This window comes from Candoia aspera, chromosome 3 (assembly GCF_035149785.1).
Source record: "Candoia aspera isolate rCanAsp1 chromosome 3, rCanAsp1.hap2, whole genome shotgun sequence".
Taxonomy (NCBI): domain Eukaryota; kingdom Metazoa; phylum Chordata; class Lepidosauria; order Squamata; family Boidae; genus Candoia; species Candoia aspera.
The window spans coordinates 197,042,315-197,067,458 of NC_086155.1; the positions used below are offsets into that span (position 1 = coordinate 197,042,315).

The following is a 25,144-nucleotide window of genomic DNA, read 5'->3' on the forward strand; positions in this document are numbered from 1 at the left end:
ACATCTTGGAGTACATTGTTGAATAAGATGGTCATCTTATTCAACTGTTTTTCCTAAGTTAGACTGTAACTTTCCCAAAACAAACAATTCTTCTCTAGCACCCCTATACAAGGGCACAATATTCAGATATTATATATTGATTCAAGTTTGGTGGAGTGGTTAAAGGTATCAGGCTAGAAACTGGGAGGCCATGAGTTTTAGTCCTGCCTTGGGCACAAAGCCAGCTGGGTGACCTTGGGCCAGTCCCTCTCTCTCAGCCCTAGGAAGGGGGCAATGGCAAACCACTTCTGAAATCTGCCAAGAAAACTGCAGGGACTTGCCTTGGCAGTCTCCGAGAATCAGACACAATAATTACATTACACTGATATTATAATAAATTGATACGATATGATAACCACGCTGGGAGGTTGGCCTGGTGTACCATGCTGTGAAAAGCACTCTCGGGGAACTAAGGAAAGCAGCCCATGTGACCCAATCTTATAGGCAGATTACTCCAAGGAGTAAGGGCTCTGCCTCATCCCAACTCTCTACCTCAGTATTTCTCAACCTTGGCAACTTGAAGACGTGTGGACTTCAACTCCCAGAATTCCCCAGCCAGCATGCAGTTTGGCGTTGCCCTTTGTTTATTAGACAAACCTTCCCCAGCTGTTTGCATCATCCCCAAGAGCAAAGCAGACAATTATTTCAAAATAATTGCAAACGATTCTGAATGCATATTGAATAGGAGAAGGAATGATATACCTGTTCTGGAGACCTAAACTGTTTATATTCAAGATCTTCTACAAGACTCTCTTGCCTTCAACAACTGCCAATTCAACGGGCAGGTTTCGGGAGTTTGGTTTGTTTCGTCCTCCCTGCTGCAACACTACTTTCTGGACTGACCCGCCGTTGGACCATCCAATGTCCAAGGAAACTACAATTCCCAGCAGGCTTCGCTTGGAATGCTCCACGCAGAGAGGGGAAGGTCTCCTGTCTCTGCCTTCCTGAGTCACCGCCTATGGAAGGCCTTCCTTCCCTATCCCCCCTCGGATAGGGTGATGCATTGGTATCTTCCAAAGTCGGAGCGATCTGGCAGAAAAAGTGGCCGTTGGGGTGGGTTCGGTCCGGCGGCGGCGGCGGCTCTGCTTTCTTTCCCGCCGGGATGCAGAGCTCGGATCTGGGCAACAGGGAACAAGGCAAAATCTGGCACCGCAGGCCCTCCCCGGCAACACAGCAGGGGTAACTTTCCGTAGCCACAGCATCATTGGCTGCATTTTTAGCAACAATCCAACAATGGAGCTTCCATCTCCATTGATAGTCTATCATTCCCCCCCACGCCCAAGAATGACTCTTTTCATCATATTCTGCTGAGGTGCTAAATTAGCCCATGGCCCTCTAAAACAGCTGGACTCCAACTTCCATGAGCCCCCAACAACGGAAGGGAGAGCACTTTTTGAAGGCAACGGGGTTTCACCAGGCGATACCATGAAGGGGTCAATGGGTGTTAGTTATTATAGCTAAATAGTGCCCTTATGTACAGGTGGGGCAGTTTTAAGAAAAATACGGTTATTCACTTATGTATTCCTTTATATGTTTCTGAAAGTGGGGACAAATTTTAGAGGAATTAAGTACCAATGTATGTATCATGGGGGAATTGGTTAGGACAGCAGCATAATTAAAGGGTGGGCTTATTGCAACTGCTATAATTAGACATAGTAAGTGGGGTTTTTCATCCATAACTGATACGAAGGAATCACTCCAGATTAAAACTCGTGATTCCTTTTTGTACAAAGTAGTTGACAACTGCCAAAAATGTGCGAGGCCACCCATTCTCTCCCTCCAGAATTTTTTTTTCTCCATTTTATAGCAACCTTTTCTTTCTTTTTCTCCCTGTTCTGAGGTAGCCTCTTTTCTCCTACCTTTCTTTGCAAAGAGCTTTTGAAATTTAGCCAGGAGAAATTGCCACTTCTGGGTTATCGAATTATGCTGGGTGTCTCTAAAAAGTCAGTACCAGGTCTTTTAAAATAATTTATCTCCCATGCGGAGGGAAGCAAATACCATTTGATTGCGTGGAGCCCATTTTATGCCAAGATAAGCCTGCCCAAGCATCTTGGTTTAGGGGACTAAGGTTAAACTTTTTATGATAACATGGTCCCAAATTCATTTTGCTTTCTTTCCAGAATCATAGTAAATATTATTCATACTGCAACAGGATATCATTCCAAAACAATACGTTTTTTGAATGTGGCCTTTGACTGTTCAGGAGATTTTCTACTTGCTGGAGACCATCAAGGGAACATTTATGTTTTTGACTTGGTGGGCAACAGGTAAGTGCTTCACAGCATTCTCTTTCATCTTTTAGTTTATTCTTGCTTAAAGTATATGAACTGCACAGGTAGAAGTACGTGTATGCTAGTGGTGCTTTTCCAATATTGTAGTCCTACTTCTGATGTTCTCCATATGCATGATAGTAAATCTTGCAATGAATAAAAATAGAGAGGGAGGGAGGGAGGAAGATCTGGCCTGGTTTAGAATACGCTGTGTGCTAAAGTGACTCTCTCTTAGCTACTATGCACAGAGTCTATGAAACAATTCACAGACTGACCCAACAGCTGCTGCAAGTGGTATCTTATACTCTACTGGAATGATTTTGGTTTGTCCCAATAGGTTTAACCTGGTTCAACGAACAGCACAAGCTTGCACTGCTCTGGCATTTACTCTTCGCAGGAAAACAGAATTCCTGGTGGCTTTGGCTGATTATTCCATCAAATGCTTTGATACAGGTAATTAGAAAACTTCCAATCCATAATACAGAGCTTCTCAAAGATGCTGGGAGAACACTTCTCATAATTCCTGGTCAACGTAGCCAAGGCCCATCTTGCTTGGAAGTTCTAGGATGTCTAGAGGCACCAGATTTGGACATCTGCTATATGTAGAGATAGACAGACAGATATTAGTCTTCAGTCTAGGCATTATAGATCTAGGTCCCTATAGGGCAGTGTTTTACAAACTTGACAGCTTTAAGATGTGCGGACTTCAACTCCCAGAATTCCCCAGCCAGCATTGCTAGCTGGGGAATTGTGGGAGTTGAAGTCCGCACATCTTAAAGTTGGCAAGTTTGAAAAACACTGCTATAGTGTAATGTAATGGTGTACAGAATATTTCAAGTATGAAACAGTTATTTTGACCGTACGGGAATGATCCACCTATGTTTGTGCAAAACCTGCTGTTCTTCCTCTCAACCAGAAAAGCTGGACGGAGGTCCAAAGAAGTATAGAACACATTTCATGTTCCTAGTTCCAACCGTTCTGTTCCAAGTTTGGAATACTTACGCAATGGTCAAAACAGCACTGGACTGTTTCTCGTGAGGTTGGAACAATCTCTGAAGTCAAAATGTTTCAAGTTTGAAATCTTAAAGCCTCCTGGTTCTTTCTGTGTGAATTCTGACCTTTTCCCCTCTTTCTTAACTTCCACAGCAACCAGAGAACTCGTTAGCTGGATGAGAGGACACGAGTCTTCAGTGTCTTCGATCTCGGTTCATGGCTCTGGCAGATACGCCATCACGTGCTCTGCCGATACAGCCCAGCTCTGGGATCTGGACACGTTCCAGCGCAAAAGGAAGCTGAATGTCCGCAATTCTGTGGCAATCCAGAAGGTGAACTTTGAGATAGTCCTCCATTGACAGATTAATCTCCTGAATCTTCATGTCTCCTGAAATCTGTGGCCATTTTAAGTTTTTTGTCAGGCCCCAGTGAGGATCACAGTAAAGCTGACTTTATGGAAGGAAAACCTCCCCATGGTTTATATCAATGGTCTTTGGTGTTTTCACACCTGGACCCACCTTTAGGTATTGAGGGACCCACTTCTTAAATTGTTACCATACATTTGTATGGCAGCTGCCCTCCTATTGCAAATCAGTTCAGCTGCTGCTGACCCACTGAATGAACCCTGATGGCTTGGGCCAAGGGTGGATGCCTCCTTCCCGTGCGGTCTCTGTATTAGGTGTATGAGCCCCCAGGAGAAGGTTGAGGGGCCCTCTTTTGGAGCCAGCCACAATCATCTTGAGGTTCACCAGTAAATATAATTGCAGTGCAGTAATGGATGTTTGAATTGGGAACAAGAATGGAGAAGAGAAAATTACCCTTTGTCTTTCCATCCTCTGGGAACCCAGCAAATCACTTCAGTTTGGGAAAAAAAAAAAAAATTCCCACTGACTCCAGTGCCAGCTGATGTTCATCTCCCCCAATGGGTGACCCATTTGTGATCCTGTCAGAGAGCCCTGCCTCATTTGCAAGGCATTCTCAGGGCCAGTAAACACAGCCCATTGCTGTGTCTTGGCTAACCTGTAGTTGACAAATGCTTTCAGAAGCTCCAGTGATGATGAAGATAGAAGACATGCATGTTCTTCTGATGCCAAAATACATATAATCCATGCTCTGGAGAGGGAAAGCTGCTCATTTTAAAACATCTTTTCAATGTGCTTGTTTTCCCTGTGCTTTCAGGTTTTCTTTCTTCCACTAAGTAACACCATCCTCAGCTGCTTCAAAGATAACTCAGTCTTTGCTTGGGAGTTTGATACTCTTCATTGCAAGTATCAGCTTCCATCACCCATCGAAGGTTCTTCCTTGCGCTACAAGATCTTTGCTGTTACACGGTACGCGTGGTCTGTAAGCCAGCAAAACTCCTACCTTTTCCTCTTTGAATGTAGTTTTAGCTGAGGTCCTGACTAGAAGCAGGACTGTCATGCAAATGACTAAATGCAGGCTTAGTCCTGCCAAGGAATAGTGCAATGCCATTAAAATTCTTGATGAGCAAAGGATGGGGACTGCAGTCAGCCAGATGGGTTTGCAGGCTGAACGAAGCTGTAAAATAGATGGATTAGACATCAGGTTTCGTTCTTATTTGTACTGAAGGGAAGGGGAGTTGAAAAGTTGCACCCTATAATTTGGCAATGTGATCTTAGAGGGCACCAGGAGGCAGAAAAAGGGTCTCAAGGGCACTTAATACAATCAGAAGCCATGCCTGCCCAGCTCTGCTAGATCTTTCAACAGCCTCTGAAAACATAAGCCGTAGCGCATAAGAAACTGATCTGTCTGCCTTATTCCTCTCTATTCTTCACCTGGCAGTAGCTCTGGGGGATTCAGGCAGAGATTCCCGTCCACGCCTGGAGATGTAGGGCATAGACCCTGGCATCTTGATATGCAAAGCATGTTCTCTGGGACTATGCTACAGCCCTTGCCCAGCCGCCTCGGTTGTGCTTTTGTGATTTATCAGCCAGAAACTGAATCTATCTGTTGTTTTGCCATTTCTTTTGTGACTTGGTTGCAATCTTCTGTGCTAGAAGTTGGCTTAGAAGCTTTCTAAATGCTTTGGGCTACAGTTTTCCCAGATCTTAGCAACCCACCTGGCAAGCAAAGGCTTATAGTGCTGGTAATCCAAAATGCCTGGCAAACAAGAGCAGGTTACCTGCTAAAGTTCAACACATGTAACTTTGCAATAAATCTCATCAAACTCCACGGGACATAGGGTGCAACCATACATAAGCCTGTTTGCAGAATGTTCAGTTATTCATTGCGGTGAGCGTTTGTTTGTTGTGGTGTTCCTTGGAGGGTCCAAACTAGAGACTGTTAACTCTAGATAAGGAATCCTTGATTTATACGATCTTTAACCAGAGATCATATACAATCTTTGCAATCCGCTTGCATGCAGTGGGCGTAAACTGTGAGTTTGAGATGGAAGCTGCCGTAAAGAAGAGCAGGTTAACGCCCGTTGTGTCTTGCATGGGGTTTTAGAGATGGCCGAGTCCTTGCAGCAGGAGGCAAATCAAACCACCTTCACTTGTGGTGCTTGGAGTCTAAGCAGCTGTTACGAATCATCCAGATGCCAACCAAAGTGCGGGCCATTCGCCACCTGGAGTTTCTTCCGGATAGTTTTGATGGGGGTTCAAATCAGGTGGGTGAAAGAAGCTGAAGCACAGAAAGAGAAGTCGAGCTAAGTTTCAGGTATCCATTGAATGTTTTTCCACCTTCATTTCTAATCCAGGTTTAGGGTTGAGCACATTGCCCAGGTCTGTTTAAAGCTGCAACCAAAAAACTCAGAATAATTTTTCTCAGATGCATGTCCCACTAGTTCCAAATATTTTGGATTGCAGTACAGAAATGCTTTGTTTTTTTTAAAAAATATATTACTAAAATGAATGCAAATGAACTGTCTTTTAAACCCCCCCCCTTTTTTTCTCTCGTTCCCTCTAGGTCCTTGGAGTGCTGAGCCAAGATAATATCGTGAGATTTATCAATATCAGTACATGCAAGCTTCTGTTTGACATTGGCAGTCACGAAGAGGGGATCAGCACCGTTGCACTCAGCCCTTCCGGGAGATACATTGCAGCAGTGATGGAGAACGGCAGCCTGAGCATATACAGTGTCCAGGCTCTGACCCAAGAGGTCAACAAGGTAGGCTTGGAGGAAACCCCCAAACGTCCCATTCCACATTTCTGCATTTGGTCTGGGCACCTCCAGAGCGGCTGTTCAGGAACTACATTCCAGTGAAAACTGTCAGTGCGTACCGTTTCTGGATTTCCATGCATGTTTCCAAATAAAAAAGGAAGCTATCAGCGAAAGGAGCTTTTGCATTTAGCAGTCTTCACCGCCAGTATGGCATAACAAGGAGAGGTTCACACCATGTGTGCAGCCTTAAACCCAAGTTAAAAAAATGCAGTTCCTATGTTTATATCATACACTATATCCAAATATATAAATTATATCACAACTTAATGTGAATGCCTGTTCAACACTGCCTGTTTCAAGTAGCCCTTAACTTACGACCACAATAGGGACTGGAGAATTCGTCATTAAGTAAGGCATAACATGACCACACCCAATTTTATGACATTTTTTTGTGGTGGTTGTTAAATGAATCATGCAGTTCCCCATTGATTTTGCTTGTCAGAAGCTGGCTGGAAAGGTTGCAAATGGCGATCACGTGACCCCAGGAAACTGCAGCCATCATAAATACATGCCGGTTGCCAAGCACCCAAATTTTGATCATGTGACTGCAGGGATGCTGTGACCATCATAAGTGTGGGGACTGGTTGTAAGTCGGTTTTTCCAGCACCGTCGTAACTTCAAACGGTTGCTAAGCAAATGGTTGTAAGTCAAGGACTCCCTAATACAATGGCTGGGCTCCCACTACGTGTTTAACTACAGTCAAACTTCATTTTAGTCTAAGTGCATGTACAAAGCCAGCTACAATTTACACACAGAAGACATTCAGTTCCCCAACTCTTCTTTTGAGCATTGTCTTTTCTGCTTATGCATCTTCTGAGTTTTTTAACAGGGCAGAATTTAGATGGAATAACTGACTCCTAAAATGAAGTGAGGTCTATATTCCTAGTTGTGCAATATATAAAATTTGCTTCATATTTAGATATAATGTCTTTGTGATTAAGAATAGATTTTTTTTCCTCTGGAGCCTCTTGTTGCATCTTTTAGTCCCAACAAAGGAGGATTTTTAACATGCCCTAAATCTTGGCCTTTTCAGCCTCCCCCACCTCTGTTTAAAGTGATTGAAGAATCCAAGGGCAAATTGGATGCAAACAAACTTACCATGAGAGTTACATCCAGAATCTCAGAGAGGCCGTGGAAAGCCAAAAAAGGCAAAATCCAGTCCAAGGTTTTGAAACCTCCGCTCGATGTGTCGTATGAGGACAAGGAGGTAAGAGCTGTGGCAGGGCTGAACCCGAAACTCGGTGGCTGAGGTAGGAAAGGCACACCTGGTTGCTCCTACGTTAGAGCCTCTTTTACATACTTGTGGAAATGCTCCCCCCACCCCTCTGCTACAGCTAACTGGAAGCAGAATTAAGAGAGATTCCATTCAGGAACTTGTTCGTAGGTGTGAGTGGATGGGGTTCTTCAGGTCATCTAGACCAACTCCCAGTTCATTGCAGGAATTTGCCACCCCAGGGGTCTCCAAGCTTTTTCAAGCCCTGAAGTCTTTAGTTAAAAGATTTCCCAGAACCACTGATCCCCAAAATAGCAGCCATGGTGTTTTTTTATGGGAGATTGACCCCCCCCTTTCCACTGTACCTTAACAAAATTGCTATGGATGCCCCTGACTGCATTCAAGTGGGCCGGGGGGGCAGCATTGTTCACTCTCTCTCTCTCTCCATGGAACCCAGTCTGAGAAATTCTGCATTCCACAGTCCCGACAGATGGCTGTCCAGCCTCTGAAAATCCCCAGCACTATGATACCGGTATCTGATTATGGAAGTTAAGCTAGATCACAAACCATATGATCCCTTCTGGGAGAGGTGACCCACTGTCTTTAAGCCTAGGGTCACAAGTTTTTCAAGTGGGGGAAGGGGAATGCAGCAGAAAGGAGTTCAGAACAGAATGAAGGCTGAATGGGTCCAAGAAAAAAAAATATTTTACATTTAGATGTGGTTCAATTAATTGAAAATAGAAAGAGTGGATATGATTGCTCCCCACTTTCCTCCATCTGACACATTAAAAATTACAGTTTGATAGCACTGCTGGGGCAACTCTGGGATTCTTGGCCAAGGCTTCTTGGGCGGAATTGGTTGTACCCCTAAATATTCAGGTTGTGATTTAGGACATGCATACCTTAATAGGAATCTTTTAGGAGATGGAAGCATCCAGTCTAATTGAAGGCGGGGAGCGATAGTGTCGGAGGCTGAACTTGCAGAGTGACCATTACAAAACTAGATTTAAAATATATTTGATTTGATTTGATTTATTTTTTTCATTCATTCTTTTAAAAAATGTGGAAAAGAGAAGAACGGTAACTTGACATCCTCAAATTACCACATTCAGAATAGAGGAAAGATTCTTGGGGAGAATTGCAGGGCACGTCAGGAACAAGTAACCCTCTTAACTCCTGTTGCAGAATGAGTTGCCAGAGGGGCTGAATAAGAAGCGTCTCCAAGCTTTGCTGAAAGGGTTTGGAGAGTATCCAGCAAAATACAGGTCTGTGGAGTCCTGCCTACTGAACCTGGTTTCTTGCATTCTGAACGCTTAGCCAAAGTTGGCCGTGCCCTGCCCATCTGCTTTATGATTGCAGGATGTTTATTTGGCGCTCCTTGCTTCGTCTCCCGGAAAATCACTTGGCCTTTAACAGTCTCTTGGATAAAGGGACCCATTCTGCATTTGTACACCTTCAGAATGAATACCCAATTAAAAGCAGGAAGCTCTTGAGAGTCTTACAAAGGTAAGGGTCAGATTATTTTATGGCAGAGATGCAGGGTGGATTTGCCTTTTTAGTTGAGTGCCTTTTCTGTATTCCCTTGTCAAAGACCTACCTTCAGTTTTGCAACACCGCGTGCAGTGTCATTAATGGGTGCTTTCCTTTAAAATGTTTGCCACAGGTTCCACGTGTTTTATTTCCTTGTTTTTGTATCCTGCGTTTCAGTAGAAATTATTTCAGGTGGCTTTGGTAACAGAAAACGAACTGGAGAGTCCTTGATGCTCTCTGAGCTTGGTTGTTTGCTTGCAGATGTTTCATTGCCCAACTAGGCAACGTCATCAGTGCGGGAAAGGAGTGGGATTTGCTCTCTGTTTATATACCATGGCTTGCCCTGCCTGTGTTGATGTGGGTGTTGTTCTCTCCACAATAGTTCCTTGAGTAGGGTATTGTTTTCTGCTTGATTGTTTGACTGAGTTGGTGGTTCCTTGACTGGGGTATTGTATACTGCTTTATTGTTCGTCTGGTGTTAATCCTGGTGTAACTCCCTTCCTGCACTGAAGATGTTGCCTAGTTGGGCAGTGAAACATCTGCAAGAAAACAACCAAGCTTCTTTGCTTATCTGGATGTGGATTGCTGGCAAGGAGGTGTTCTGGTCTTTTTGTTTCCTTTTTAGCTTTTTTATTAAACAGAAGCATATAAACATACAATATTTATTAAACATTATATAAACAGAGAGCAAACCCCACTCCCTTCTAGCACTGAAGATGTTGCCTAGTTGGGTAATGAAATGTCTGCGAGAAAACAACAAGGCTCAGAGAACACCAAGGACTCTACATTATCTTCAGTTGGTACAATGAATAAAATAATAGAAGCCTGCAGGCAAAATTCTGGGAGTTGAAGTCTACATGTCTTAAAGTTGCCGAGGTTGAGAAACACTGATCTAGGATATGGTTAACCCTAGTTGTGATTAGATGAGGCTTAACCTGTGGAACTATTTCAATCATTAATAGGTTCTTTTAGAAGGATCTGTTTTTTGTTACGCAAGATTCTTGCCTCCCTTTTCTACGCAGCTGTTTTGCTTTGTCCTCAGGACTCTTTCTGCCCTGGCTCACTGGTCCACCATCTTTGGCGAGATGCCTTACATTCCTTTGCTGGCTTTCCCCTTCGTCAAACTCTTCCAGAACAATCAGCTTATCTGCTTCGAGGTGGTTGCGACCATGATAAGTAAGGAAGGATTTTTGACATAAAAGTCACCAAATGGGCCATCTGGCGTATTCGGTATCTTGCAGAGGTTTCATGTTGCCAGCTGGATGTTGGAGTTCAGTTCTGTGTGGAGAGTGCCATGAAGTCACGAAGAGTCGGAAGCGACTGAACGAATAAACAACAAAAATGCTGCCCCATCTTGTTGCGCTCTCCATTTGTGGCAACAGAATCTGGGCTAGAGCAGGTGGCCAACCCAGCTTCCCTTCAGAGCCTCTGAGCATCTTGGGAAGGTGGAGGAATCAGAGCTCCAGCTTGCCAGAGCTCTCCTTTTTGCCCACGGGAAACACTGCAGGTGGCAGAGGAAACCAAAGTTAGCTTTCTGGTCCTTCAGCCTTCCTCAGTCTTGTGCCTTCCAGCTGTGTCAGGCTGCAGGCACAGCTGGTGCCACGGAAAGAAGGACAGCTCAGAGATCTGCTGATCTAGCAGGGGTGCATTTGCCATTGTGAGAGAAACAATCTTTGCCTTGTACTGTGGTACCTTCTGATGTTACGTATCCAGTAACGCCTGGGGTTCTTCTCTGTTTTGTTTTTCAGTCAACTGGTGTCAGCACTGGTTTGAGTTTTTCCCAAATCCTCCCATCAATGTCCTCAGTATGGTGGAAAACATTCTGGCACATCATGACAAAGAACTTCTCCAGCATTTAATGAAGTACAATATAACCTCCCAGGTGAAAAAGAAAAAGTTGCATACATTGAGTTGAGCCATAAACCATGGTTTGCAAATAGCCAGAGTTTTTTCTAGCTAACGGTATGTGTGGAACCAGTCAAACAAACCACACTGTGGTGTAGAAAGATGTTTAGGGCAGTGTTTCTCAACCTCAGCAACTTTAAAATGCTGGCTGGGGAATTCTGGGAGTTGAAGTCCACACATTTCAAAGTTGCTGAGGTTGAGAAACACTGGTGTAGGGTATTAACAAGGCAAAGATGTCAAAAAGTCTAAAAAGTTAATGCCATCCTCTCTAATGTGAGAATGTAAATTCAAGATGGGCATACCATAGGCTCAATTTAACCCCCTAATGCTTCTCTTGCAGTCACCAGACCACCCCTGCAGAGCATGGCCCCCACATTTTCAATCTGTGTTTTGGGGGGTATTTCGGGCGAAATTAGCATCCAAAGTGGTATCTTACATTTTTCTGCAAATTAGGTTGTTGTTGTTGTTGTTGTTGTCGTTAGGTTAGGTCTATTTGGGGTTTAAGGCACACTTTTTCTGCATTTCTTGCCTCCAGTTTGGCAGTTGTGGTAGGAAAAGATCGTGTAGAAGGGTGTCAGAAACCATATGTGGCTCAGTGGCTTCAGGTTTCCTACCTCTGATTTGTAACCATAGATGATAGTCCTCAACCAGTTTCTTAGTTGTAATCCCATACCTAACAACAAAACTGCCTTTCTAGACTGGTGCCCTCTAAATCTCCTGAAATACAATTCCTGTCAGGCCAAGCTAGAGTTGTTCCTAGATGAAGTGTATGGTCCTGGGACGAACTGGAACCTGAATTTTCCAAGATGCAGCAAGAGCATTTTTCCCCTGGACATTTTGTGCTTGAGCTGATCTCCTCTTTTGGTGCCAGGATAGAGCAACTGTAACTGATCTCTCTGCCTGACTGTAGGGCTATGCCTGGCCCCTTCTGGAAACCATGTTCTCTGAAGTCCTGACAAGGGAGGAATGGCTGAAAATGTTCGATAACGTCTTCTCCAACCACCCCTCTTACTTCCTGATGGTGGTGGCTGCCTACCTTATCTGCTCCAGGGCTCCGTTGTTGCATTGCCACCAGAAGGATGACTTTGAGGTAAGCACCTTGCTGTATGATCCAGGCATGACCACTGATTGTGAATCCTGTTCTGTCTTCTGGAAATGGTTTTAGCAACCTGGATTTTCCTGTCTGACAGACTGAATGCAGATCAGGCTCTATAATAAAGCTCTTACTCAGTATTTTCCTTGCATGTAAAATCAATAGGTGAGGAGAAAGGGAAAGAGAAAGAGAAGAAATAATGGATATAGCTCTGTCTGCAGAAGGAACCCTTGGCTACTTGTGGAAACGCTATTCACAGTTTAGAACATGGAAAATGGATCTTCAAGAATTTCCAAGGAACTTGGACAAAATGAAAAGGGGCCCACTGCAAGAATCACCTGTCCAACTCGTGGAAGGTGACAGAGAGGCCTAGCACACTGATCTTCCATCAGTTCTACACACAAACAATGCAAATAGGACTACAGGCATTAAGGGTTTCTTAATTAAGCAGCACAAACATTTTATGGAACTAGGGCAGGGGCGGTCAAGTGGCATCCACAGGCCACATACTGCCCTCGAGCTAATTTGAAAGACCCTACGCAAGCAAGTAAATAAGGGCAATATGCCATAAATGTTGGCACCCTGGGGGTAACACTGCAGTTGCATGCTCTCAAGGAGTGCTTGTGATGGAAGATTGGTCAGTTGCATGACTCACAAGAAAGCTTGGCAGCTTGAGTAAGGTTTTCCTTGTGCCTCCATTGGTCTGCAGTATTTCTTCCATCATCGGAACCACCTGGACATCAGCGTGGTGATCAGAGAGGCCTACCATCTCATGGAGTGCACTCCAGCCGACATCCACCCTATTCGTATGCTGGAGGACTTTGTACCACTGACCAAAGGGCAGTACCCCATCTTTAATAAGTACCCCAAGTTCATTGTGGATTACCAGTCTCAGGAGCGAGAGCGGATCAGGCAGGAGGAAATTGAGTACCTAAGAGAGAGGTAGGTATTCTTGGATCTGATGGAAAGATGAGTAAGAACTCGTGTGGAGGAAAATCCCAATGAGACTGTTAAAGGCTCACCCAGATCCTGGGGCTCGGGTACTCAATGCCAGCAGGGGATTACACCTCATATATTTGCTGCCTTCTCCACATTTTTGGTCTGGTTTAGACAGAATACTCTTCACCAGATCAGAGGGGACTATCAGGAAAAAAAAAATTGCCCTAGCACATCTTGGGGTCCCCATTCAGTACCTATTAATACTTCCAAATGTCCTGAAAGTGCTAGAAAGGTCAGAAGAAACAGGCTGGCTATGTTAGACTACAATATCCATCCATCATTCTAGCTAGCAGGGCACCCTTGTTGATCGAGATGATTGAATTACAGTCCAAGATAACTGCAAAAAGACACCAGGTTGAAAAAGGCTGTTCCAGACCTCCACAGAATATAAGTTAGACTGGTTTACACTTCCTTGTGAGTTCAGTTTGAAGACCTTAACTCAGTTCAGTCTGAGATTCTGATGTCAGGTGTATCATCTCAGTGTAAACTTACACGCTTCTACAGGGGATGAATTAAGGGCTATCTGCCCCTTCCCTGCTGCTTGACGTTTGGGAGATAGAGAGGAAGGTGTTGGGGGGGGGGGGGAAAGGACTGTCCTTGCATGATACAGATTGCTTTGGTCAACTTTTTCCAACATGTGGCAAGTCGGCTTTGACCCTATAGCCAGAATATGTACAAGCTGATCATATGGAGCATGAGTCACTCAGTAGCTGAAGGCAAGATTGACATGCTTTTCCTGCCCTGTCTGGAGAGGACAGCTGGATCCCTTGACTCCTGCAGCAGAGCGTCACTGATAAAATACTTCCCTGCAGGCAGCTGCTGCATGAGATTCAAGCTAAAGCCATCGAACACCGAGTAGAAGATGAAACGTGGTATCGGAAGCAGGAGCTGCTTCAAGAGGCTGAGGAGCAAAGGAGGAAGATTCTACTCCAGGAAGAGGAAAAACTCGCGGAGCAGAGGCGGCGGTAGGTTCAGCGTTACATCTTTTTTCCTAGCGGTAGATGTCAGGAAACTGAACGCTGAACATCAGGAAAAACCTGCTATTGCTAAGAGTAGATCAGCAGTGGAACTAGTTACAGAAGGGGATGGGCCGCCCCTCTTGCTAGATGTCTTCAATCAGAGACCGAGTAGACATTAAGTAGGATGTTTTGATTCGGTTTCCTGCGTTGAGAGAGGCTTAGACACCATGGTCTGACTGTCACTGCTACATGCGGCCCCAGGTTTGGCTTATGGTCACTCACTCACTCACGCACATGCAGCCTGTCGAGGCATGTGGATTTTGCAGCCTCCCCTTGAAAGCAAGGTAGGATGCTATGGCAGACGAGGGTGGCTATGGCAGACGAGACACACAGCCCTGGCGACGGCCAGGAACTAATTAGGGACACACGCAAATCACTTGCAACCAAGCACCGAGGCATGTCAGGTTCTGATGGAATACATGGAGACCCAGTAAATTTAAATCTAAAGAAACTGTACTGGTTACGATGTGGATTTACTCTTCCTGTTGCACGTGCACACACTCATCCCCACTGACCCATCTCCTTTTCAACGAGACTGCCAGACACTACCTAGGTCAGGGTTTCTCAACGTGGGCCACTTTAAGATGGATGGACTGCAACTCCCTGGCTGGGGAATTCTGGGAGTTGCAGTCCACCCATCTTAAAGTGGCCCACGTTGAGAAACCCTGACCTAGAGGGACAGAAGCCACCACGTCCAGGTCCAAGAAAAGTCAAAGAGTGGGTGGACTTCAGGACTCCCTTTATCTCCCAAAGAACTGCTTTTGTTGATTTATAAGCCTGGTAGCTGTCAACAAGATTGGGGGGCGTTCCCATGTGCTCAGGCCCAGCCTCCTTTGTCTGCTTCAGGTGACATTTCTCCTTTGATTCCTTCATGACTTGTTTCCTTCTTACCTACCTCATTTTGACAAGATTCCTGGCTTTTGCCCTTTCTGCGTAGGTGCCTGCTCCAGCCTACTCTTACATAACCCTTCTACCTCTATAAGTTCTAGCAGTTTAACTAGAACGACTGTTCCTCCTAGATCTTGGACTGTATTCCTCTTACAAAACGGAGTTTGCCTGTTCAGACCATTCTCCGGTACAGGTAGTCCTCACTTAATGACCACAATTGGGATCAGAATTTTGGTTGCTAAGCAAAGTAGTCATTAAGTGAATCCAACCCAATTTTACGACCTTTTTGCGGTGGTCAAGTGAATTGCTGCAGGTATTAAGCCAACCACGCGGTGATTAAGTGAATCATGTGGTTCCCCATTGATTTTGCTTGCAAGAAGCCAGGTGGGAAGGTTGAAAATGGTGATCATGTGACCACGGAACACTGCAGCAGTCATAAATGCAAACCAGTTGCCAAGCACCCAAATCATGATCATGTGACCTCAGGGATGCTGTGACAATCGTAAGTGTGAGGACTGGTCATGAGGTCAGCACTGTTGTAAGTCCGAACCATCACTAAACAAATGGTTAAGTGAGGACTATCTGTAGAGACTTTTGTGTCTTTGGATAAAAACTATTTAGGCTTGAGAAAAAGACAAGTGAGGGAGGACCATGGCCGGTATGTAAAAGTATGCTGGCTGGGGAATTCTGGGAGTTGAAGTCCACATATCTTAAAGTTGCTGAGGTTGAGAAACACTGCTCTAAGGTTACAATGTAACATCAATTTTTTCTATTGTCAGCGGATATTATTAATCATCAAATCTGATTCTGGGAGGTAGGCACTTCCAAAAGGCAGGTACCATGGCCAAAAAAACCCACTTCCCAGGTCCTGCTAGATGGCATTCTTTAATCAGTGGGACCTAGAGCATGCCCCTCCTGCTGGAACTCATGGGTGGGTAGAGACAATTGGAGACAGGTGGTCCCTCAAATCTCCTGGCCCTCCCCTGGAGGGTCTTATGCAACCAGCACCTTGAGCTGCACCCAGAAGCCTAACGGGAGGGAAGCTCACAAAGCAAAAGTGCAACATGGGCAAATCAAGAGGGGGACGTATTGTCTACCTTCTTCTCTGTGGCATTCTCAAAAATCTGAATGGCCGCTAGCAGAATGCTGGATCACGTGGGTCTTTTGTGGGTCTCTGTGAGTCCTAGAGAGCTAACTTAGGATGAGCTGCCCAAACTTTCACCTGGCCTGTTTGCATGCAGAGACCCCTCCTGCCCTTCTCAAGCCCTCTTCCTTTTTTGGCCCTGAAGGTTGGCTGCCGTCAAGAGAGAACTGAAGGTGAAGGAGCTGCAGTTGGTGGAAGCCGCTCGGAGGCGCTTTCTAAAATACCAGCAAGATCAGCGGGAAATGGAGCTTAAAAGGCTCGATGATGAAATTGCAAGAAAGGTAACCTCTCCCACTTCACCTGTGGGCATGAGAACAGGGATATCTGCAGTTTGGCATTTTTGTTCGACCAGCTTCCTCAGTTTCTCTCAGGGAACAAGGCTAGACCACATTTCCCTGATCCTGGTCTCTTCCAGGCCTATTAGATCACAGTTCCAGTCATTGGCCATGCTGGCTTGGAGTTACAGTCCAACAGATCTGGAGAAGTTAGCCAAAAGGCTTAGGAGTTTTTTCAGAGGTCCTCCAGGAAGCTGGAGAGTGGTGGAGATAAGGACAGACCAAAGGCACCATCCACAGAGAAATGGTGACATTTGTTGTTGAAGTGATTGATGGCCAATTTGCCTGCTTTAAAAGAGGGGTAAGTTAAACTCCTAGAGGATGACGCTGCTAGCCATGATGGCTAGATATTATCTCCAGTATCAGAAGCAGTGGAGAATATAAGGAGGAGGATGTGATTGTTCTTCTGTCCTGTTGGTCATTTCTAGGACTTCTGACTGACCACTCCCGGCAGAAAATGGTCAACCACAAAGGTTTTCATCTGATCCCCCAGGACATTTCTTACGTTCTTTGTGCATCGGATTCTAAAGTGTAACATTTTAATGGGACCTAGTAGGGAGTTGCAGACTATCTACCTTATTTGGCCTTCCTCTTGTCCCCAACCCTTTCTAGTAATGTGGGCAACCCTTTGACCCAAGGGGACATTCAGCCCCAGAATCCTTTCTCCGTGGCTCCCAAACCGACCTCTGACCATGATAACCAAACTTCGGTGATGCACTTTCCTACCATTTTGAGTTGAGAAAGATATGAAAAGCTCTGTTATAGGCTTAACGTAATTGAAAAACAAAAAAAACCTCCTCAAACTTGCTCCCAGAAATTCTGACTTCAACTATATGGTGTGCCGGGCCCAAATACTTCCCCTCTCAACCACGAAAAGAGAGCCCTCATCTCTTATGGAAGGATTACTAAAACCAGGCAAGCAGGAGAAAACAGTGCTGGAATGCAGCTCCTGCAGTTTTTGAACCCAAAGCAAAGAATTAAATGGAGAGGCGGTAGCAAAGGGTAAACATTTTTGTTGGTTTGGTGTGACCACATGTGTTTGCCGTAGGCATCTATGCGAGATCAAGAAACAGCAGCTACCATTCGAGACGTCGAGATGCAGCAGATGGAGCTCGAAACTCAGCGGCGACTTTTTGATCAGGTGTGTGGCCCTAACCTGGCAGTGTGCAAGAGGCCAAGTAACCAGGCATCTTACCCAGGGGGTGCCCTGTTTCATGAGTGCCAAAGGAATCCGTCCAGGCTATACATTTGACTTGCATTGGCTTCTGGTAGAGATTAGATTTGGCATCTGGCAGATCCACATGGAAAGGTCTCTACTAGGATTAGATTTGCCCAAGTTGCAAAGTGACAGAAGCCTTGGATGTGTGATTGATGTAACCAGGTAGAGGCCAGCAACATTTTCAGGCACTGTTTTTCACCATGGCCCAGGCATCAGATAATTAACATTTAAAAAAAAAAAAAGCATTTGAATGGTCAAAATAACAATGTTTTTCTCTTGCAAGAATATCATCTCATGAAAGAACACCAAAATCTTTTAAGAGTTAGTCATCTTGCAGGTCTTTAATTATTGGGATGTGTATCTGTATCTGGATAATTTATATATGGGCATATACAAATGCATTATTTCATACACCTCTTAATTCTTGAATTTTAGCAGTCTGCAGATGCCGTCTAGTACTTTTTGAGGTACCATGTTGCTGACCTTGCTATAATTCATTAAATACCACCCATTCAAAACTTCATGGAGGGGAGGGAATTAATGTTCATTGTTTCTGTTCTTGATTGTCTGTGCCTTACTGTGTATTTAATAAGAATGAGACAGAATGCAAGGAAGCAAGAGACTGATAACGTCTCCAAGCATGGTGTTTGTATCTGAGAATTGAGTCAAGGAAAGTGCTGGGAGAAATCTTAAAAGAGAAGACCACTTAAAAATAGATTACCTTACTAGGTAATTGCCTTACTAGGTAGACCAGACGGAAACACGACCAGATGAGCTAATTCTACTTTATTGTAAAGTTACATTGACAGAGTCTGAAAGTACAATTCTCATCCCCCCGCTGCCGCCCCGTTTCCTTTACAGCCTAAGAGACTAGGGAGGGTCCCTTCTGAGCCTCTTGCCCCACCCACTATCCAACTGCAGGCTATGCTTCCTCTTATCAGACTGTTCCCTAAGCAGCATTTCTTGGCCCAGTCTCCCAAGGTCTGCCAAGATCTTTCCCACATACCATTACATCACTCTGCGTAGTCCATTTATCCAAAAATAACCAGCAATATTCAGATATTTATATAATTTAATTATATTATTTATATCTGATAATTAAGAGATGGTTGAAGGAAGCAAACTGACTTAGCATGACCATGAATGGAATTATCCTGCAGGGCAGGCATCCCCTTATGAGAGGCTCCTAATCAATGGGGTCATTTTGAAAAAAGATGTTTTTGGTTTTGATTTTGGGTAAGTTGTCCCACTACTGTCCTTTTTTTTTTTTTTAAAACAGACACTTGTCAAAGAGCAGGAAGCCATGACACAAAAAGTAAAAGGGGAGGTGGACACCAGCCGGAGGAAAGCTGATCTCGAAGAACGTTTATTTCAGAGGTTGATTGAACAAGGAGGAGACCAGAAAACCCAAGAAGTGAGGGCTTCGTGCAAGAGTACAGAATGTGCTCCAGATATCTGGGGAGGCCATTTCCATAATCGCTGACCATTGGCCACGCCAGGCGAGATGAACGGGAGTTAAGGGCCCTTGCTGTCTTCCCCCACTGGGGGGAAAACTTACCAAAAAGTCACTTGGCTTTGAATTGGGGCAGAAGATCATAGGAGATTTGGGAGTTTCCAGGATGAACTCTTTACATTTCTGGGCTAGAATTATCTTGTAGCTCTGTGCAGCACTTTGGATTCGAAAGCGAAAAAGTGCTTCAGAGCATGGGCGTGCATTCACACAACACCTGTCTGCAGTTCCTTCAAGCAGGTACATCTTAGACCTCAACTGACCAAATTCCTGCCCATCTGGAGTAGCGTCTCGCTCACTACTCTTGAAGGTTCCTATAAATCCCTTCTACGTAATGAAAAGGATTGTTGTCTGTCTCAGTCATACAAATGTCCAAAACTATCAGCCCCACGTTTTTTTTAAGACCATTTGCCATAAGATAGCTATGGTAATAATTTGTAGATACAGGTAGTCCTCGCTTTACAACAGTTTGTTTAACGACGGTCTGAAGTTATGATGGCCTCAGAAGTGCTTTATGACCTGTACTTGCGCTTATGACCATCGCAAACCATTGCACCACCTCCGTGGTCACGTGATTGCAAATTGGGCACTTGGCAACCGGCTCGCATTTACAATCAGTTGCAGCGTCCTGCAGTCATGTGCTTGTAATTTGCAAGCTTTTTTGCCGGTTTCTGGCAAAAGTCCATTTGGGAAGCTGGATTCGCTTAACAACCATTGTAAAACTGATCATAAAATCAGGTCTGGTGATGGGGTGACTCACGTAATGACTGCGCCACTTAAGCACTTTTCCAATCCCTATTGTGGTCATTAAGTGAGGACTACCTGTAAACTGATCCCTTCTCGGTCACCTGACCATATAACTGGTAGTTTATGAGCGTGACATACTGCTGGAAGGAAGGTGTGCAACGTCAGGGTCTGATTCTCTCTGATAAGATTTGTGCCATCTTAGGTGCTTGAGGAATCTTTGGCCAAAGCCCATCAAGAAAACATTGATGTAAATTGGCAAGCACAGCTCCTCCAGAAGCAAATATGTGATGACGTGGATCGTGACAAGCGATACCAAGGGGTAGCAGAAGTCCTTCACAAGACCAGAGTAGCAGAAGCTGAGCTGCTTGAGGCCATGAAAGAAGAGGAGGCCAAAATAGTGAGTGGCTAAAAGTCAGCTAAAGGTTGGCCTCTGCTGTTCTGTGCGTGGCAAGGTGAAAGGATGTGGACCAAAATCTTGCCCACTGCTGCTTTGGTGACTGATGAACTCCATGAGGCCAATTCAAACAACCCCAAAGGAACTTGTGGCTTTCATTTGGGGTATTGTACTTAACTGCGGGGTAAAACAAGAATTGGATTGCTCTGTCTCCCAGCCAAATGAATACTTGGTCTTGGTCAAGATGGCTCATCTTTCTGCCTTCTGCCTCACCTGATGACAATTGACCTGGCTATGACTTGGATCAGTTGGGCATCTGCCTGCTGCACTCCCGCTGATTATAAGCTTTGAATATTCCATTCAGTGGGGCTCTTCCAGATGTGTTGGGAGTGTCACTCACTCCCAGAATTCCCAAGCCATATGTCCAAAGGAGAATTCTGGGAGTTGATCACAACATGCTGGAGCAAGCTGTTGTAATCATTTTCTTGAGACATGCTCACCTTTCCAGAGTTTAAACGCCCTGATTTCTGTCCCTTTTGCACGTGATGGTGTCACCTTTGAGTGGCTTTAAACTGTGGAGGGGAGGCAGTCCTTCTCTCTTCCTGCTTTCCTCTTTTGTAACAGAAGTGTCCTGTTTTCCTATCTCATTTTAGCGGGAGGAAACTGTAGAAAGAAAAGAGCAGCTGATGGCACAGCAGGACATCGCTGCTGCTTTGGATGCCAACAGGAAGCGGTTTCTGAACCGAGAAATGAATGACGCCATAGAACTGGCTGTAAAGCTGCAGGATGAAGATGGCTATTTTGGTGAGCTCCATTTTTTTTAAATGGAGACTTTAACTCAGCCTTTCTCAACCTTTTGACCTTGGAGGAACCCTTGAAATATTTTTCAGGCCTCGGGGTACCCCTGCACATTCAGGCTCAAATATAGGCCAGAAGTTACAAAATTATTATATTTGTTTCATACATAGGCCTGCATATATGCATTAGCAGTATTCTTAAACTAAAAATGAAGAATAAAACTTACCTCTTTAATGTGAAGTTGTCTGAATTTGAAATCATTTTTTAAATAAATGGTGATTTCCCAGGGAACCCCTAGCAACCTCTCACGGAACCCTGGGGTGCCAAGGAACCTTGGTTCAGAAACCCTGGTTTAACTAGTAAGGGCTTAAAACAGCTTAGACCCTAGAGATTTTAGAAGGAGAAATCCTCCTCTTCACTTTTATTACATTCAGATTTCAACAAGTATCACCATTTTTTAATCATACCCTGCCAAACATCTAGATGTTGCTTTTTCTTAGGAGAAAAAGGAAAGCAACATTAGATGTTGCCAAATATCACAGCTTGATGGTTCTAGAATCTTTAAAATATTTATTTTATTTTATTAAATTTATTATGGACGCCTACTCCAAAAGACTTGGCAGCTTATGTACTGTACAATAAATTAGTCTGTTTTTTTAAAAAAATAACTGTTTTATAAGCCAGCCCAAGGAATATCCTGTACATAAAAACCAGAGCACATTATCTGCCTCAACATACTTGAAACACGTCCTCTTTCCCTAGAGCGACTGCGTGATCTGAGAGCCTCCAAGACTCCACAAGACTCGGAATGCCATCAGGAGCCCAGGAAGATGCAACCTGGCAGCGCCTGCTTAAATGCATCCTCAGGGGGAGACTCATCCATCCACTGTAAGTGGCAAAACATGGCCTTTGAAGGAGAAAACTAGGTGTGATGTTATTTGCCCTTGCATCTTTGTGGTTGTTAGTACTTGCAATCAAATAGCCTGTTGAGGGTGGAAAGATGTCATCCCAACAGGTAGACCAGATCAGGAATCAACTCCTCAAGAAGGCTAAAGCTACTTGTATTGAGAGTGGCTCTAATAACAGAATCTTGCAGGTCTGATTGCGCTCTACAGCAGGTCCCTGATTTAAGGACGCCCTGGTTTACGGATGACTCCTAGTTAAGAATGGACTGCCATAAAGACTATTATCTTAAAAATTTGAGTTAGGTACAGTGTTGTGGGTTAAATACACAATATGACTTTCTGTATTCTATTTAAGAAGTTTTAGTGTATTTGGAAGTGTGTTTTATATGCACATTAAGGTAAAATACATACTATATACTAAGGCAAACATTTGACTAACTGATGATAAATAACTGTGCCAACTTACATACACATTCGACTTAAGGACAGACTTAGGAACGGAACTCATTCTTAAACCAGGGACCTGCTGTACCTCCTCCCCTTCTTACACTCGTGTGAATTAGGGAGGTGTCTCTTGAGCCTCTTCCGTGTATTTTCTGCATGTTTTGGACTTGTAGATAGATCTTTACTATCTCCATCCAGGTTGTCTTTCTTACTCTCTACAAATGAGGACAAGATTGACATCATGGTACAGTCAGTTTCCCCATCCTAGTGCTGTTCAGATAACACTGGGATTACAAGTTCTGAAGTTCCTCCGATCCAGATATGACCCAAGCTTCTGAATCAGCAATGGAAGAGCAGACAGTGATTTCATTCTTTAAACCTGCCCTGATTAAATATACGTTTCCTCTGCCTTCCAGATTCCATTTGGCTGGTTAGATTCTGTTTGTTTGCTTATAGAATCCCTAGTGCCCATTTGTGCTCTCAGAATAAAATAACTGGATACTTGTTTGATCTTGAAAGATATACAGGTAGCCCTCACTTAACAACCACAATAGGGTCTGAAAAATTGGTTGTTAAGCGGTGCGGTTATTGAGTAAGTCACCACATGACCAGATCCAATTTTATGGTCATTTTTACAATGGTCGTTAAACAAATCATGGGTCCTTAAGTGAATCACTGCAGTCATTAAGCAAATCCAGATTTCCCAATGGACATTTTTTGCCAGAAACTGGCAAAAAAGGTGGCAAATCAGGATCATGTGACTGCAGGACACTGCAGCTGGTCGTAAATGCAAGCCGGCTGCCAAGTGCCCAAATTGTGATCTTGTGACTGTGGGGGCGACAGTTTGTGACAGTCGTAAGCGTGAGTACAGGTTGTAAAGCATTTTTTCCAAGTCTGTCGTAACTTCGGACCATTGTTAAACAAACGGTCATTAAGTGAGGAATACCTGTACTCACTGAGCTTGTGATGCTGAAGTTTTAACATGGTTTTTAAAAATGCCTCCTCTCACCTTTCAAGTCTCTTTAGACCGAGGACGGCAGGAGCTGGAATGTAAAGAACGGGAAATAATGGCAGAAGTTAGACAACTGAGAAAGAAGCTCATGTCTCACGCTCGGGGGAAGGCAGGCTTACCACCAGAAGCGCAGTGAGAGCCAAAGGGCCCCGATCCAACTATCAATGGACTTGCTCATTCAGATTCCGAGGAGGAAAGAAGAAACTGATTTTGCATCATGTTTTCAAAATACCTTTTAGTGTTATTTTTGTATATAAAAATAAAACATTTGAACAAAGATTGGACCATTTAAACTTTTAGCCAGTATTTTAAATAAGTTTTAAATAAACAGTTGGCTAACCCATCTGCAGCCATAGTATTGCTGATGGGCAAGAGCTGAAGAAGTGGTGGATTTTTTTTTCTCTCTCTCTCCAGACATGGGTTGGGTGTGTTTATTTCTCTTGATCCTCCTGGTCCATCCACCTTGTAGCAGCCGATTGGAGCCTTTTTTTTTATTTTTAATAGAACTAAACCCTATCAAAGCCCTGAATGGTTAATGGTTAATGACCACTTCGGTTTTAGAGAAGTGATTTGGCAAAGGAAGCTCAGCTGAGGAAATGCCAAGAGTAGTGTCTGGGGAGAGTGAGATTGGGGGGAAGTTGCTGCATACAGTCATACCTGCTGTGCGTCTACCTGAGCTTGGAAACAGACTTGGTTTCAGCATCTCTAGGAGACAATAGTCTGGTGCATTTGCACCTGTGCGTTGTTGAATGAGTCTTCTGAAATCTTTGGAAAAGACCAACCTTAGTCTAGACCAGAGCTTTCCAAACTGTGTCGCAACACGTTAGTGTGTCGGCTGCAGTGTGTAGGTGAACTGCGCAGTCAAGGGATCATACAGGTACTGTTTGGGTCAAAACAGCTGATTCCGCATGATTTCCGGTGATGCGGCCACACCTGCAGTGTGTTAGTGTGTCACCAACATGAAAAGTTTGGAAAGCTCTGGTCTAGACTTCTAGTGACCCTTGCTGGTTGCAATCATCCCACTGGCCCCAGACAAATAAAGCCTCCTTGGAGTCAGACCCATCCAGAGTCACTGTGTGAGTTAGGCAGCCTTATAAATGTGTCTAATAAATAAATAACTTTGGCTACAACACAGAAGACACGGCCCCGTGTGGCGCAGAGTGGTAGGCGGCAGTATTGCAACTGAAACTCTCCCCACAACCCGAGTTCAATACCAGCAGAAGCCAGATTCTCAGGTAGCCGGTTCAGGTCAACTCATCCTTCCATCCTTCCTTCCGAGGTTGGTAAAATGAGGACCCAGCTCACTGGGGAAGGCGAGGACTGGGGAAGGCAATGGCAAACCACCCCGCTATAGTCTGCCAAGAAAACGTCGCAAAAGCAGCATCCCCCCAGAGGGTCAGACATGACTCGAGTCTAGCACAGGGGGCCTTTCACCTTTCACCTTTTTCACAACACAGAAGTCTGCTGTTTCCGTCTAGGATGTTTTTTTCAGCCTCCCGGTAAA

General features: G+C 44.4%; 2 protein-coding genes across 3 annotated transcripts in view; both read left to right on the plus strand.

Moving 5' to 3' along the window:
- The window catches only part of ZHX2 (zinc fingers and homeoboxes 2), a 193,475-nt gene that overhangs the window by 81,245 nt on the left and 87,086 nt on the right, over positions 1-25,144 (plus strand). The gene's annotated exons all lie outside the window — the stretch shown is intronic.
- Positions 1,074-23,911, plus strand: TBC1D31 (TBC1 domain family member 31). Of its 2 annotated transcripts, XM_063299640.1 has the most exons (22): positions 1,074-1,218; positions 2,160-2,306; positions 2,647-2,762; positions 3,456-3,634; positions 4,482-4,633; positions 5,772-5,931; positions 6,231-6,431; positions 7,519-7,692; positions 8,884-8,963; positions 9,058-9,204; positions 10,271-10,404; positions 10,977-11,110; positions 12,044-12,223; positions 12,936-13,168; positions 14,038-14,190; positions 16,422-16,557; positions 17,660-17,752; positions 19,110-19,244; positions 20,290-20,484; positions 21,135-21,285; positions 22,042-22,167; positions 23,646-23,911. In XM_063299640.1, the coding sequence occupies exons 1-22, from the start codon at positions 1,142-1,144 to the stop codon at positions 23,774-23,776; spliced, it is 3,234 nt and encodes a 1,077-aa protein (XP_063155710.1). In that variant the 5' UTR covers positions 1,074-1,141; the 3' UTR covers positions 23,777-23,911. The 2 variants fall into 2 exon arrangements, 1 of the variants encoding a protein (XP_063155710.1); XR_010067675.1 differs by lacking the exons at positions 19,110-19,244; positions 21,135-21,285; positions 22,042-22,167; positions 23,646-23,911 and adding an exon at positions 18,934-19,066 and having other exon boundaries at positions 20,290-20,379.